We start from the raw sequence: 15,821 nt of genomic DNA on the forward strand, positions 1-15,821 counted from the left end.
CCCAAGAGGTCAGTTCTGCCTCCCCAAACCACTGGCTGGCTCAGAGCTCCGAGCCCTCATTGCTTATGCATAGAGGCACTCTGGTTGCTAAGTAGCAGCAAGGAACAGAAGGGGCAGCTCCACCCACCTCAAAGGCCTGGAGAAGGAGAGGAGACCAGGCCCCCAGGCCCAGATCCAGGTCCTCCAAGCTCCCACACAGTCTGCATCCCTTCTTCTGAGGCTCCAGCCCTGATGCCTGCCACATCCTATGGGACCCCCCTCCTCCCCATCCAGAAGAGCAAGGTGAGTGTCTCAGCTCTGCACACCACACCCATAACCCCTCCCTCCTAGCTCTCCCCTTCCCCCCCTCCCCCATCCTGCTGGTTGACAGGGGAGAGATACTGAAGAGCTTCACTCCACCCATGGACATCAAAGTTCTACTCAGCTAGCTCCATGACCTTGAGCACCTGCTCTTTGTGAACTATATACAATAATACTTATCCTTCCTGGTACTGTGGAGGAGTCATGGGAAATCACCTGCAAAGCCTTTATTCAACATAGCACCTGGCATAGCACCAATGTTAGGTGCTGTGAACTTCAGACTAGAGGCAGGCAGGGGTGGGGGTGGAGATGCAGCCAGTCCTTCACTGTGTCCAATCACAGCTCTAATCTCCACTGCCTATGTGTGTGACACTGAGGAACAGGTAAGATGCCAGTAAACCCATAGAGGTCTGGCTGGAATGGAACCACCAGGACCAATCGAGGGTGAGACTGAAGAGGACAGAGAAGGCAACGAGGGAACAAAAAATAGAATCATACAGGTGACTCTACCCCTGAGAAATGTCCATGAGGAGATGTCATCCACCCCTGGTGGAGGAGGATGAAACTCTAAGATCAGTACCCACCAAGGCTCAGCTGCCAGGATTCCAGAAACCAGCCTGACAGAGCAGTCTGCCCCTGTCCCACATCCCAGCAGTCAGAGACACTCCAGGCTCCAAAAGAAGGTGGCCAGAAGTCAGAAAAGTAGCCAAAGAGACTCAAAGGTGTTCTCTCAAAGAGCTGGTCCCTGGCCATCAACCTAGGAATCCCCCCAAAGCAGCTTGTATTCCCCAAGCCACAGGTGCTACTGAGACATTTGCAGGAGAAAACCAACAAAAGGAAGGTGACAAGCTGAGACTCAACCTCTCCAATTCCAGCCCCATTCAACAAGAGACCATGAGGGTAAGTAACAGCAGGGGTAATCACTCTCTAACGGGGCACTTTCCCTTCCTATCAAGGAGACACAAAGGAGAATCAAATGTATAAATATTAAACCATTCTTTGGGAAGAAGGCCAATTGGAAGTCTGGAAGTAAAGGGCATACTAGCTGCTGTTTGCCGGCCCACCCCAAACCTGGGCCTACCCCAGAACCACAGTCCCACTTCACCCCCACGAGGTGTTTAATCCCAACACTAGTGCATAAAACCAAAACAAGGTGGTCTCTCCCCTCACAGGCCCCCCAAGTGACATGTCCACTCCCTCCTCAACGACTGGGAGGCATTGGCAGGCTGCCCCAGCACTGTCACCACCCACCCAGACTGTTGGCCTCTGCCTGCTCAGCGGCACATGCCCCTGGCTGGGCCCCGCCTCCCCTGCCCCCGCAGGGGCCTGCCAGCAAAAACATTCTCCGGAATCCAGACCATGACCCACTTTCACACACACATAGGCAGGGATAACACACTGTCCTCGGGCTGGGGACCTCCAAGGCTACCTCCTGATTGATTTCGGAGGAGACAAGGACAAGAGACAGAGACACACCCCTACTCACTCTCACAGATGGACAGGCCTCCCTCCACCACCACCCTGGAGCCAAGTCCCATGGAGAAGTTGGGAAGAGTATACACTTGAACAGGGCGTTCAAGGCCAATACCCAATTCACGGGTTCCACAAGGCCTCTCCAGGCTGCCATGAGAGGAAGGAGAGCCATTATACTAGAGTTTATTTCTAGAAGAAGCTCCCCACACTCCCTCCCAGAGATCCTTGGCCTTCAGCTAGATAAAGCAGAGGCTAGGGGTAGGGAGGGTTAGTCACCTGTCCCCTTACACTAGGGGAGAGAGCGAGAGAAGGGGTGGCATTGTCCAAATCGAAATGCACTCTCTACGAGACTTATGTATGTAACCCCTCTGTACATTGCCTTTATAATAACAACTTCAAAAAAACAAAGAATGGACTAAGGACCTGCAGGATAACTAGTGAAGTTCATCTCCACCTGCAAAGCAGTTAGAACTGCTGTCTCCCAGAGCACTGTGGAAAGCAGTAATTTTGCAGCTTGATGCCTCTAACTGCTGCATGTCAGGAAAAATGTTCCCAGGTTCAGTGGCTGAGCACTAGGATCCTGGGAAGAAACAAACTGTCCTGTCTGAGGGAAGGACATGATGGAGGGAGGGGGGGAGATGGTACAGTCCCAGAGTGGTCCTGACTGCCTCCTTCCTCTGGCCCAGGAACCTTGTTCCAAAGCCCTGGTTGAAAGATCCCAAGAAAGAATTCATGAAAGCATTCTTGGGACTCGGGATACAGGGAACAAAGTACACTTTGAGACACAAGGCTCTAATACTACAAAACACTTGCCAAGTCCAAAGCGTCACTATTCAAAGACATCAGACAGCTCTGACCTGGCCGATAGTGCCAGTGAGAGAGCACTCAGCCAGATTCCAGATCCCTTACCAACCATTCTGGAAAACCCCCTCAAAAGCCAACTCTGTGGAAAGGTAAGCAGGCTGGTTCAGGCAGAAGTCCTGCAAGCATCCTTCTTGTGTGGGCTGGGCATGGGCCAGGGCTCCAAAGGGAGGGACACTATACCTATAGCCTGGCACCTTACCCTCTGTACCAAGGTTCTCTGGGGGTGGCTGTGACTCAGGCGTAAAGTATGAGACTTTCTCCTCTCTTCCTGTTGCCCAGGGTTATGGTTTTTCCCTCCTCTAGGGCAACACCAGCCCCACCCCGACCAGGTCACCTGACTGGTCACCAGTTAGTTCAGCTGGCCACCTGAGCTGCTGGCAGACACAGGAGATCATTATTATTTCTAATGTTCCAACTCCTGTAATTCCAACACTCAGGACCCCAGACCCAGAGCACTAAGTCAGATGGGATCAGGCAGGGGTGGAAGCTAGTTCCAGCCCTGATAAAGAGTAACTGCAAACACACCAGATGAAAGAACTGTGGATTCCAGCTCTGGCTACAAGTGGGGATGCGCCTGTTCATGGTGTTTATAACTCCCAGGGGCAGCCCTGGCTGCTGTGGGTAATGATGTATGAATGGGTAGGGTCACAAGGGGATCATAGGGTGTTCCAAACTCCACTAGGAAAACAGTACCACACTACAAGGATTTGTCCCTTCCAAAGAAGAGGGGGTACTCCAAGAAGCTGAAGTAGAGAGGCTTCACTAACGGGAGATTTCCAGAGGGACTAGTTGCAGACCAATCTCTGAAGAGATTGTCTCCTGTTTTCAGAAGTTGGGAGAAGCCAGTTGTCAGTGGCTTATGCCTACAATCCTAGCTACTGAGGAAGTTGAGCTCTGAGGATAGTCAAAGCAGGAAAGTCTAAGAGACTTTTTTTTTTTTTTTTTTGGTGCTGGTCCTGAGGCTTGAACCCAGGACCTGAGCTCTGTCCCCAAGGTTCTTTTTGCTCAAGGCTAGCACTCTACCTCTTCTTGCTTTTTCTGAGTAGTTATTAGAGATAAGAGTCTCAGATTTTCCTGCTTGGGCTGGCCTCAAGCTGCAATCCTCAAATCACAGCCTCCTGAGTAGCTAGGATTACTGGCATGAGCCACCCACTAGCAAGTGAGTGCCAGCTCTGAGACTCTAATCTCCATTTAACTACCCAAATGATTCAGGTGGAAGAACATCAACCTTGTGGGCAAAAAGCTGACACACAGTGCTCCAGTCCTGAGTTCAAACCCCAGTACCAGCATGCATGCGCGCACACACACACACACACACACACAACACACACAAGTTGGAAGAAACAAGTCAGCAAAAGACAGGGATGTGGCAAGATTGACAATGCAGGTCCCTAGACACAAAGTGGGTGCACAGAGTAGGTGCTCAGTAAATATTTGCTGAATGATTAAGGTCACCTTGTTTCTCCCCCAGCTCCAATTTCAACCTCATTCCTCAAACACTGTCATCAATAATACATATTTATCCAGCATGCAGAGCACACAGGTCCTGTGGGTTGGGTTAAGAGCTGGGTGGCCTTCGGTGGTGGCAAGGTTTTACTCACCCTACCTACACCTTCAGGAGATAAGAGTCAGAGAGGAGAAAAGATTTCACTCCAAGGACACAGCTTGTGCTGTGGTCACATTACAGGCTATAAACCATCAAGGGACTGTAGTGAATCAGGCCAGTCTAAGCTGACTCTCTGGGAAGCCTTTGGAGCCTGGTTAGCAACTGTGCCTGTGGGGCTGAACCTTCCCCACTCCAAGAGAAACCCCTGGGCACCTTCCAGGCACAAGCTTAGGAATCTGGGTGCCAGCTTTTACTTCCTGGAGGAGTTAGGGAAGAATAGGGAGGATACTTGGATATTCCAGGCCCCTAACTTAGTGCACAAGGATGAGGGGAATAAAGTCTCTCCAGGGCCACTCCTTATAGACTAAGACCCTCTGGGCAAGAATGAGTAAATTCAAAAGGTTGTTTCTCCATCAAAATGTTGTTTCTCCAAGCTTTAAGTACTGTCCCCCAGAGCAAGCACAGTAATCTGGTGGGTCAGTACCCTCTTGTGTGCCCACAAGATGTCCTCTCCTTCTACCCAGTCTAGCCCAGAGAAACAGCATGGTCCTACAAGAGCAAGTTCAAAAGTGATTCAAAACCTCAATCCCATCTCCTCACTGGGATTCAAGGGCCAAAGATCACTGAGGAAGCACCAAACACTAGAAGGAAGGGAGAGAGAAAATATCCAATGAACTACCTTTGCTCAAACAAAACCCCCACTCTTCTTTCATGCATGCCCAGCCGAGCCCCCAAGCCTCTTCACACCACCACACACACCCCTCCTCCCCCCTCTGCAGTTCCATCAGAAAGAAAGGAATATTTAGACCTGGAGCCAATCTGGGGTTATAGGTAGAAAGCAAAATGAGGAGAGGGGTAAATAAAACCGAGGCCTCCCTGGAAGACTTAGGCTCCTGCTGGAAGAAGAGGGGACCTAGGGGAGGGGCACATTGCCTTAGGGCCTTAAAGGGAAGCCACCGGGACAGGATCCTCCCCCCCCCCAGGAAACACCCAGCTCTCTACACTCCCCCCATCCCACCAACGGTATAATGGCAACCAGATGAAGAAGTCTATCATGGGCTGGGGGGGTGGGGGTGGGGGACGCATAAGGGCCTCCAGGGGACAGTGAATTTCCAGAAGGCTACACTCCCCTGACCCCCCAAACAACTCCCCTTTTCCTCGGCTCCCCCACAACTCCGCCAACCCCACCCTCCATTGGAGAAACCTGCTTTGAAAAGTTAGCTCTTTGTTCTATAAGACGGTTTATAGGCTGAGCACAATTTCAGATCTCAATGAAGCAGGAACCCCCCCCACCAGCCTCCCCCCCCTCCGCTCGGCCCTAGCACCCCGACCCCACCCGGCTTGGGTTGGGCTGCCCAGCACCAGGACTTGGCTATTTGAGGTGGGGGTTGGGACTCTGGAGGAGGGCCCACGGGTCCCCCCCAAACCACTGATCCACTGAGGAGGCCGCAGGTCGTTCAGGGAGGGAAAAAATGAGGAGGGGGTTATGCAGTGGAGCCCTGAACCTCCCTTTTCCAGACTCGACCCCCCGCGACCGACAGGCCCCCACCCCAGCCTCCGGGCCCGGAAGCCCGGCCACCCGCAGCCGGACCGGCGGGTTTCGCTGGCCCCCGGCCTCCGCCCCGCCCCCGCCGCCCCCTCCCCCAGCGCCCCGCGCTTCCGCCTACTTGGCGCTCGCCGCCGCGGGGAGAGGGAGCGGCCGTCTCCACTCACACTCCGGGTCCTGGGCTGGGGGAGGCGGGAAGGCACCTCCAAACTCCCCCCGCCACACACACGCCACCCGCCAGGCTTGCCAGTCCTCTCCGATCCTCCCAGTCCTTGGGAGCACGAAGCCCACCCATCTTCCAGCAGAGGCTGCCCACCCCGCCGCGCCCTGGATGTCCAGGCTTCCAGATGGGGGACGAGGGGGGGTCCTGTCCCCACAATCCAGGACATCCCCTCGACCCGCTCTCCATCTTTTCGTCAAGGGATCGCGGGGGCCAGGCAGCCCCTCTCTTTATCTCCCCCCCCCCCGCCCCAATGAGAGTGTGGCTCGGGGACTGCCTAGACGCGTCTCCCGGTCCCGGGGCTCACCTTATCCAGACAGTTCACCTTCTCCGTGGGGTACACGATCTTGCCGCACCGGGCGCAGTTGGGGTTCATGGTTCCAGGTAGAGGCTGGGGCGGGGACGCCCGAGCTCGCGTGCGTTCCGCTTTGCCGGGGCGAGCTGGCGGGAGGCGGCCGCGGCTGCGACTGTGCAGACGGCGGCGACCGCGACTGGATCAGAGGAACTGGCCTCGGCCTCCGCCCGCCTTCCCCTAATAAACACGGCGGGGAGGAGGGGCTGCACCGGGGCGGAGACGCGCCGCGGGCGCGGGCAAGGGGCGCGCGCGGCGCGGCGCGCTCCCCGGGCCACGCGGGGCTGCGCCGAGGCGCGTTCCGGGGAGGACCGCAGGGCCCCAGTGCTTGTGCCGCGGCTCGCCCAGCCCCCTGGTGCCCTTTGTCCTGTACGGTTCCGTCGTTGAGCGGTGGGCGGCAGCGATCCCCCTCCCCTACCCCCTCCTATCCGGACAACTGGGACACCGAGGGCTCCGGGGGCCGGCAGACCTCTCGCACCCCATCGAGGGTGTGGTTGAAATCCTATGGAATGCCCGAGTTAGAGTCACCGCACTCGGGGACTTTTCCTGCTTCCAGTCGGTGCCTGCCGTGGATCTGGGGACGGAACGGGAGCCCCCTCGGTCCCGTCCCCTCTCTCACACACACACCCCTCGTTAGCTCCCTTCCCGCCCACATCCTTTCCCACTTTTGTAGGGCAGGATGCCTCCCCGCGGGACACAGCCCCTTGGGGACCAGACTACTCCCCCTTCTCCCAGCACACTCCAGCGCCTCAGCGGCACAAGCTTTCCGCAGGCTCCGGGTATCCGCCACCGTCTGCTTAGCGCTTGGTCTCCTATTCCTCCTTCATTCCTTTCCCCTGATCCGTACTCCAAGTAGGAGCTGGAACAGTCCTATTATCCAAAAGAGCTTCCTCCTCTCACTGCAGCGGCGCGGGGGTATAGCTCAGTGGTAGAGCATTTGACTGCAGATCAAGAGGTCCCTGGTTCAAATCCGGGTGCCCCCTCGGTAGCGTTTTGCTTTATTTTTCTTTCTTTCTGCGATTATGCTCAATTCTTATATTTCAACATTCGATTCTAGGTTTAAAACAATGAAAACGAGAAAATTCCTCATAAAAAATAAGGAAAGCTCAGAAAGTGTTTAGAAGAAAGCTTCCGACTTTCCTTTGTTCCCAGAGGAAGAGGGTGTGGGTACAATGCATAACCAGGTACAAAAGACGCCTTGTCCTCTTACAGGTGCTACTCAGGTGTGTTCGCGGGACAAGATGACCCTCCAAGTCTGCCCTCATTTCCCATGGAGGTATGGCACAGGTCAAAAGAAGGAAACTTACAGACACAGCCCTTCACCAACTTCAACTTTCATTTTCCTTTTTGTGGTATGAATGTGTGTTGCTTCTGATACCCGCTGAATGAACGTACAAGAACGTTTCACCACCTAATGCACATCCATCCATCCTTTGAATGTACATGAAATCATGTCCCTATGCAAAGTAATTTAAATTACTGCAGTGACTTTCAAATGAAAACACACCAGAATAACAACCCCACCTCCAGAATTGCCTCCAGCTTCAGATCCTATAGGGCTGGAGGGGAGGGGCCCTGCAATTTTGTTTTTTGAATAATTTTCCAAGTGATGCTGGGGACCAGGTGCCACCCTTGGGGTGTGCTACAGAGCCATCGAGTTTCAAATCCTTAAGATGGGGGACAGATATCTGCTGGCCAGGGGACTTACAAGTATCACTGTCAGACTGGAGGAAAATGATATGTGTGAAGGGAGAAGCAAGGGCATCCCCTTCAACTCAGTTTTGCCCAAAAAAAGGAAAAATAAAAGACGGAGAGAAGCATGCTGCCTGTGTCAGGGGTCAGCTGTGATAGATATTTTAAACTTGGAATTTAATTGTGTCATCCCTGGGGACCCCAGGGGAATACTTGCCTGCATTTTTTTCCCCTAGTTCCCATTACTGTGAGTTACTGGGCTGTCCAAGGAGAGCGAAGGGAACTGCAATGCAAAGCCCAGACTAAATGCCATCCCATGTTTATACACTTCCTTGGATGCCCAGCCTCACTTTGCCATCTTGGTCTAGGCTATCAGGCCACAGCCCTACCTTTGGGCTGATATAAGAAGGGAAATTATTCACTTTTAAACTCTTTTATGTCTGCCCATGTCCTCTTAAACCTGGAAAGTCTGTAGGTTTTTTCTTTTTTTTTTTTATTGTGAAAATACCGTACAGAGGGGTTATAATTACAGGGGCAAGATAATGAGGACATTTCTTATCAAGCTTTGTTGCCTCTTCCTTTGTTTCTCCTTCCCATCCCTTCCCATCTCCTACTCCCCACCCTCCTATCCCCAGCAGTATGTAGGTTTTCTGAACCCGGATTCATCCTCTTAATCTTTTGTGTCAGACAATAAACTGGGACCCTTACTGCTCCTAAGCTTCTTTTTGCTCAAGGCTACCACTCTACCACTTGAGCCACAGTGCCACTTCCAGCATATTCTGAATGGTTTGTTGGACATAAGAGTCTCAAGGACTCTCCTGCCCCAATTGACTTTGAACTGAGATCCTCAAATCTCAGCCTCCTGAGTAGCTAGGATTACAGGAGTGAACCGCCAGCATCTGGCTTCTTTTTTCACTCAAAACAAAATTGTAATTGACATTAAAGCAGTGAGAAGAACTTAGTACAATCACTGTACAAATTGGGAGAGCAAGTGAGCTTCGGGTCACAGAGTTGTGGGAATACTCAAGAAGGGAGTACATCTTCAAAGTATTTACAAACCACTGATAAATTACCTTGAGATCTGAGGGCCTGTGAAAAATGTAACAGCATGAGAGGGGGCACCCGGATTTGAACCGGGGACCTCTTGATCTGCAGTCAAATGCTCTACCACTGAGCTATACCCCCTCTGCTGGCAAAGGCTTGATAAATTCTTACACATGGATTGCATATTTTTGTACTGAACCTTGGTAATTTGTTCAAAATGACTACCTTTTTGCTAGATTATACTAAATTTTTCAATACAATCGCACATGTTTAAAAAAAACTGAAAACATGTAAATCCCAGTATTTTCTAGGCTCATTTCATTATCTACAACCCCATACGTTTTACTCCAAGTCCCCAAATAATCTCTTGTAAAACTTAACCCCTAGTCTCTTCTGGATACAAATATTGGAGAAAAGATACACCCACTAAGAAGCTTTCCTCCAGAATATGCAAGTAGAAAGCCTAAATCATCACCTAGAATTATATAGGGGAGATTTACAGGGAGTCAAGTGTGGACTCAGACTACCTCAAGAAAGAAATCCTGCAATCTGCAATCATGAGTGGACCTTGAGGATAGTATTATGCTAATTGAAATAAGCCACGCAAGCCAAATACAGCATGATTCCAATTCTATGAGGTATCTAAAATACTCAAACTCACAGAATACAATATAGAATGCCAATAACTGGGAGGAGTTAGAAACAGAGACTTGCTGATGCATGCTGAGATATCTGTTACACAAAGGTAAGGAAATTCCTGCTACATAACTTTGTGCTTGTAGTTAATAATACTGTATTGTACATTTTAAAAAATCTGTTAAGGGAAGTGGCACTGTGGTTTGAAGTGGTAGAGGGCTAGCCTTGAGCAAAAGAGCTCATGGACAACACCCAGGCCCCTAGTCCAAGCCTCACAATAAATAACATAAATACTAAAATCTAGCCAGGTGTTGGTGGCTCATGCCTGTAATCCTAGCTACTCAGGAGGCTGAGATTTGAGGATCGAAGTTCAAAGCCAGCCCAGGCAGCAAAGTCCATGAGAAGTTTCCTTTCACAGCGTCCTTTTTCCTTCTGCTGCCATCCCTTAAACCTCTCCTCTAACCTTCTGTCTTCCTTTTACAAGGACTGGTATAATTACTGTGAGCTGTAATCAAAGATAATTACCCCTTCTCAAGATCTCTAACTTAATCACACCTGCAAAGTTGCTTTTATGGAAAATAACATTCACAAGAGGGTTCATAAGCCCTACCATAAGAGCCAAGCTGGAGAGGACTTCAGGCACTCAGGTCACCTGTGGCAAGGGAGCCACAAAGCCTGCTGTGGATTGGATGGCTTGACATGATAAGAAAAAAAGGATGAATCAAAAAAGATACTTAGCACTGAGAAGATGGCTCAATGGTAGAGTGCTTGCCTTGCATGCATGAGGCTCTGGGTTCCATTCCCTAGCACCACGTAAGCAGAAAAACCCAGAAGTGGCACTGTGGCTCAAGTGGTAGAATGTTAGTGACACTGTGGCTCAAGTGGTAAAATGCTAGCCTTGAGATAAAGGACTGAGGGACAGTGTCCAGGCCCAGAGTTAGAGTTCCAGCCCCACAACCAGCAAAAAAAAAAAAAAAAAAGATTCTTAGAGCCAAGCACCAGTGGCTCTCACCTGTAATCTTAGCTATTCAGGAGGCTGAAATCTGAGGATACCAGTTCAAAGCCAGCCTGAGCAGGAAAGACTGTGAGAGTTATCTCTACTAACTACCAAAAAAAAAAAAAAAAAAAAAAGAAGAAGAAGTGGAGCTGTATAGTGGTAGAGCACTAGCCTTGAACAAAAGGAACTCAGGAACAGAACCCAGGCCCTGAGTTCAAGCCCCAGGACTGGCACCAAAAAAAAAAAAAAAAAAAAAAGATTCTTAGCAGAGTGTAGCAGTGCATACCTGTAATTCAGAGGGGAGGGAGACCATAGGTAGATAGGTAGGTGGATTCAAAGAGGTGATAATTGAAAAAGAAAAGGGATGGGGACATAGCTCAAGTAGTAGGCCCTGAGTTCAAAGCCCTAGTACAACCAAAACAAACACTGTGCAGACTTCATAAGAGTAAACTTTATGTCTTCGATCTCATAGATTTAAATTATATGCTAGCCTATCTACTGGCAAAGCTGATACTTAGCCCCTGAACTTCATTAGAGTCAAGAGACCTTCTACTCAGACAGACACATTTGATAGAGATCTAGGTTAGAAAGAATTCTGATGGAAGAGGTTAGTTATCTCAAAAGCTTACTACATTTGTGGTTTTGAGAACTATTGTATGAATATTATGATTTTTCTTTTTTGTCCATGACCTAGACTCAAACTCAGTATCTGACACTTTCATCCATTGGCTGGCACTCTACTATCTGAGCCAGGTCTCCAATCTGAATGTTTTTTATATTTTTTGTTGATCCTGGGACTTGAACTCAAGGTCTGAGTGCTGTCACTGAGTCTCTGTGTTCAAGGCCAGCACCTTACCACTTGAGCTACAGTGCCACTTCCAGCTTTTTCTAAGTAGTTTATTGGAGATAAGAATCTCATGGGGACTTTTCTGCCTGGGCTGGCTTCAAACTATGATCCTCAGATCTCAGCCTCCTGAGTAGCTAGGATTACAGGGGTGAGCCACCAGCATCCAACTGAATGTTAGGATTTTTTAAAGTCAGTCAATTTCATGTTTCTAGCTTGAAATTGGCAGGTGGGAGTACAGTATTTGTGCCATGGAAAGTGGCAAGTCTAACAGGACCTTCAAGTGTAGGTCAGAATTGACTTCTTTCTCCTACTCCTTCTGCAATATTCTCTTAGTTACTCAGTGTCATTCCAGGAAATCTGACACAGTTTGTCATATAATACCAAGTTACTATCAACCACTGGAGGCAACACCTGGATGCTACAAATCAGATCCCCCAGAGTCAGGTACTAACTATGTAACTGATTAACTCTGTTTTCTCCAAAAAGTAAGTGGTAAGCTCTCTAGCTCGCTGAATGGGGGAGGGAAGAGGGGAGAACACAGGTTTAAGGCAGGAGAAATCCTGTGATGGTCATTTTGGAGAATAAGAAAGTAAATCTATGTAGGCAATGGTGTAGAGACACACAAGGCAGAATTTGGTTGCGCTTTTCTTCAATAGCATTCCAGTGCTTGGGTGCAGGTATAATCCCATAATTAAATTTACTACAACCAGTACTTTGGAGAATTTTCTTAAAAAAGCAGCATGATCCCTGCCCTCAAGTAACTTGGTGTGCTTGAAGATACATATTTCAAGCCCCTCCCCCCCAAAATCCACAAACAGTGGACATGAGGAGAACAGCAGAACTTCTGAGACAGGTGGCTGATAATGAGAGAAATTAAAGTCATGGGCTTCCTTTCTTCTTTTCTCCCTCTCTCCTTGTCTCTCTTCCCTAGGTAGTGAAAAAGGCTGAGGCAAGAGGAGAGAGACTTTGAGGCCATCCTGGAAGACTCTGTTTCAAAATAATAATGATGATTATAACAAGAGGAGATATGTAAACAGGAAAGTAAAAAGGACTCGAGAAACAAAGGACTTCCACTCATTTTGTCCTATCATTGCTAAATGAATCCGTGTTCTTGACCACATATGTGGTATATGTATGAGTGCATCTGAGGGAAGCTAGAAGGAGGACATGGAATCAGAGGGAAATGGGAAAACATACAACAGAGGGGTCTATCAGCTGCACTGGACATAGGTGAAAATGAACTAAGCAACTCAAAGGCAGTGATGGGAGGGAGGGAATGAGAGGGAAAAAGGGAACAGTGTACACTAAGCAAAAGGAAAGAAATGTAAATATCATCTGATGTAGAAGAAATCGTATTGTCAAAACTCATAGAATTCAAAAACTTTATAGACCATGATAATGACAATTTGCCTTGTGAAGGTTAAAATGTGTTTGTGACTTTAACTAAGTATCACTATTCCATAATACTGTGAAATATGCAAAATTTGTGTAATCAACTAATCTCAATTAAAAAAATTAAAAACAGTAAAAAAAAATTTAGTTGCGAGAAAGAAGAAATGTAGGGGCTGGGAAGGTGGCTCAGTGGTAGAGCACTTGCCTTGCATGCATGAGGCCTTGGGTTCGATTCCTCAGCACCACATAAGCAAAAAGCACCACATAAGCAAAAAGAAGAAAAAAAAAAAGAAGAAGAAATGTATAGGCAATCATAGCAAAAAGAGATATTCTTGCCAGGCTCCAGTGGCTCATACCTGTAATTCTAGCTACTCAGGGGGCTGAGATCTGAGGATCACACTTCAAAGCCAGTCAGGGCAGAAAAATACCCATGCGACTTTTTTTTTTTTTTTTTTTTGGTCGGTTGTGGGGCTTGAACTCTGGGCTTGGGTGCTGCTGTCCCTGCACTCTTCAGCCACAGCGTGCGCCATTTCTGGTTTTCTAGTGGTTTATTGGAGATCAGAGTCTCACGGTCCTTCCTGCCTGGGCTGGCTTTGAACTGTGATCCTCAGAGCTCAGCCTCCTGAGTAGCTAGCCAGCGAGACTCTTATCTCCAATTAACCATTCAAAAATCCAAAGTGGGGCTGGGAAGGTGGCTCAGTGGTAGAGCGCTTGCCTTGCCTACATGAGGCCCTGAGTTCGATTCCTCAGCACCACATAAGCAGAAAAAAAAAAAAGGCCGGAAGTGGCTCTGTGGCTCAAGTGGTAGAGCACTCGCCTTGAGGTGAAGAGCTGAGGGCAGTGCCCAGGCCCAGAGTTCAGGCCCCACAACCGGACCCAAAACAAAAATCCAAAGTGATGCTGTGGCTCAAAGTGGTATAGTGCTAGCCTTGAGTGAAAGTGCTAAGGGACAGTGTCCAGACCCTGAGTTCAAAAGTCCCATAATTGAAAAGAAAGAGAAGGAAGGCAGGAAGGCAGGAAGGAAGGAAGAAGGGAGGGAGGGAGGGAGGGAGGGAGACAGAGACTGAGAGAAGGAGGGAGGAAGGAAGGAGGGAGGGAGGGAAGGAAGAAGGGAAGGAAGCACTGTACCACTAAGCCACTTTCCCAGCCCAGCAGCATCTTTTGTGTCTGTATCTGGCCAAGTATGGTATGGAGCCCTCACAGAAAGTCTTTTTACAATGACTACATATCTCCTCCGCCTGCCCCATGCCATAACTTCTTTTTCTTCCAGGGCTGGGGACTGAAGCCAGAGAGGTAAGTGCTTTACCACTAGATTGCTGGGGGTTTTTTTGTTTTGTTTTGTTTTTTGCCAGTCCTTGGGCTTGAACTCAGAGCCTGGGTACTATACCTGAGCTTCTTTCACTCAAGGCTGAGCACAGCACCACTTCTGGCTTTTTCTGTTTATGTGGTACTGAGGAATCTAACTCAGGGCTTCACACATGCTAGGCAAGTACACTACCACTGAGCCACATTCCCAGCCCCTTCTGGTTTCCTCATTAATTGGAGATAAGAGTCTCATACTAGCTGAGCCTGATGCCTATAATCCTGCCTACTTGGAGCCTGAGATCTGAGGATAACAGGTTAAAGCCAGCCCAAGAAATAAAGTCCCTGAGACTCTTATCTACAATTAACCACCAGAAAGCTGCAAGTGGCGCTATGGCTCAAGTGGTAGAGTGCTCACCTTGAGCTAAAGAGCTCAGAGACAGCACACAGGCTCTGAGTTCAACCCCATGACCAACCAAAAAAAAAAAAAAAAAAATTGAGGGGCTGGGAAGGTGGCTCAGTGGTACAGCGCTTGCCTTGCATGCATGAATGAGGCCCTGGGTTCGATTCCTCAGTACCACATAAGCAAAAAGAAAAAAGCTGGAAGAGGCGCTGTGGCTCAAGTGGTAGAGCGCTAGCCTTGAGCTGAAGAGCTGAGGGACAGCGCCCAGGCCCAGAGTTCAGGCCCCACGACTGGTCCCTCCCCCCCCCAAAAAAAAAGACTTGACCAACAAATATTCTGAAATGACAAAACTTGTTAGATATGATGAGAATTTTAGCAGATATAGTATTGATTTCTTTCTGGTAAACCTAATAGTGCTTAAGTTAACCAAAGCTACAGAAAGAGCCTTAGCTTTTACAAATCCAAAGCAATTTTTCACTAGGAAATCAGCTGCATGTGATGGAGCCAAGCAACACTCCAGTTTATTTTACCATGGTGGAGTTAGTCAGGATGGTCTAGGTAGGAGTGAGGCCTGTCTTCCAGGTTGGAAGAGATGGACTGGATCTGGACTGCATGTAGACTGGCTAGCACTGAACTATATACCCAAACTGAACAAACTTCAGGAATATCAAATAATTTAAGCCAAATAACTTGATTACAATGCCAGCTAACAAGTTTACACAGATACAGACATACATGTATAGGCGTGCACACACAGAATCAAGTTGAGGTCCGTATGAAATTGAGTTGGCACGAAATAGCAGCTGAACTCCCACGATGCCAAGATGGCGCTTTAGCCACGTGGTCAATGCCAGAAAGATTAAAGTTTTTTTTGTTGTTGTTGTTGGTCATGGGGCCTGAACTCTGGGCCTGGGCACTGTCCCTCAGCTCTTCAGCTCAAGGCTAGCACCCTACCACTTGAGCCAAAGCACCACTTCCAGCTTTTTCTGCTTATGTGGTGCTGAGGAATCGAACCCAGGGCCTCATGCATGCAAGGCAAGCACTCTACCACTGAGCCACCTTCCCAGCCCCAAGAGTAAAGATTTTGACAGTGAGGGTTCTATCACACATGAAGCTTCAGGTTCCACCCCCACTACAAAGGCAGAGT

General features: G+C 49.1%; 1 protein-coding gene, 1 long non-coding RNA gene and 2 other non-coding genes across 5 annotated transcripts in view; 2 read left to right on the forward strand and 2 right to left on the reverse strand.

Annotated features, from left to right (window-relative positions):
• Lasp1 (LIM and SH3 protein 1) overlaps positions 1-6,616 on the reverse strand; it is a 40,050-nt gene extending 33,434 nt beyond the window's left edge. The window contains exon 1 of the mRNA XM_070028171.1: positions 6,317-6,616. Coding sequence (XP_069884272.1) covers positions 6,317-6,385 — 69 coding nt within the window. The 5' untranslated portion in view covers positions 6,386-6,616. The remainder of the gene's footprint in view (positions 1-6,316) is intronic.
• On the forward strand, positions 151-12,650 carry LOC138831077 (uncharacterized). 2 transcript variants are annotated; one of them, XR_011373107.1, is made up of 3 exons: positions 151-282; positions 7,574-7,637; positions 12,509-12,650. It is a non-coding gene; the product is annotated as an uncharacterized lncRNA (long non-coding RNA). The 2 variants fall into 2 exon arrangements; XR_011373106.1 differs by lacking the exon at positions 151-282 and adding an exon at positions 1,096-1,200.
• Trnac-gca (transfer RNA cysteine (anticodon GCA)) lies at positions 7,273-7,344 on the forward strand. Its single transcript has one exon. It is a non-coding gene; the product is annotated as a tRNA-Cys (tRNA).
• On the reverse strand, positions 9,167-9,238 carry Trnac-gca (transfer RNA cysteine (anticodon GCA)). Its single transcript has one exon. It is a non-coding gene; the product is annotated as a tRNA-Cys (tRNA).
• Positions 12,651-15,821: the final 3,171 nt, after the last annotated feature.

Source organism: Dipodomys merriami, unplaced genomic scaffold (assembly GCF_024711535.1).
Source record: "Dipodomys merriami isolate MVZ:Mamm:240054 unplaced genomic scaffold, mDipMer1.0.p SCAF_19, whole genome shotgun sequence".
In the NCBI taxonomy this organism is placed as follows: Eukaryota; Metazoa; Chordata; class Mammalia; order Rodentia; family Heteromyidae; genus Dipodomys; species Dipodomys merriami.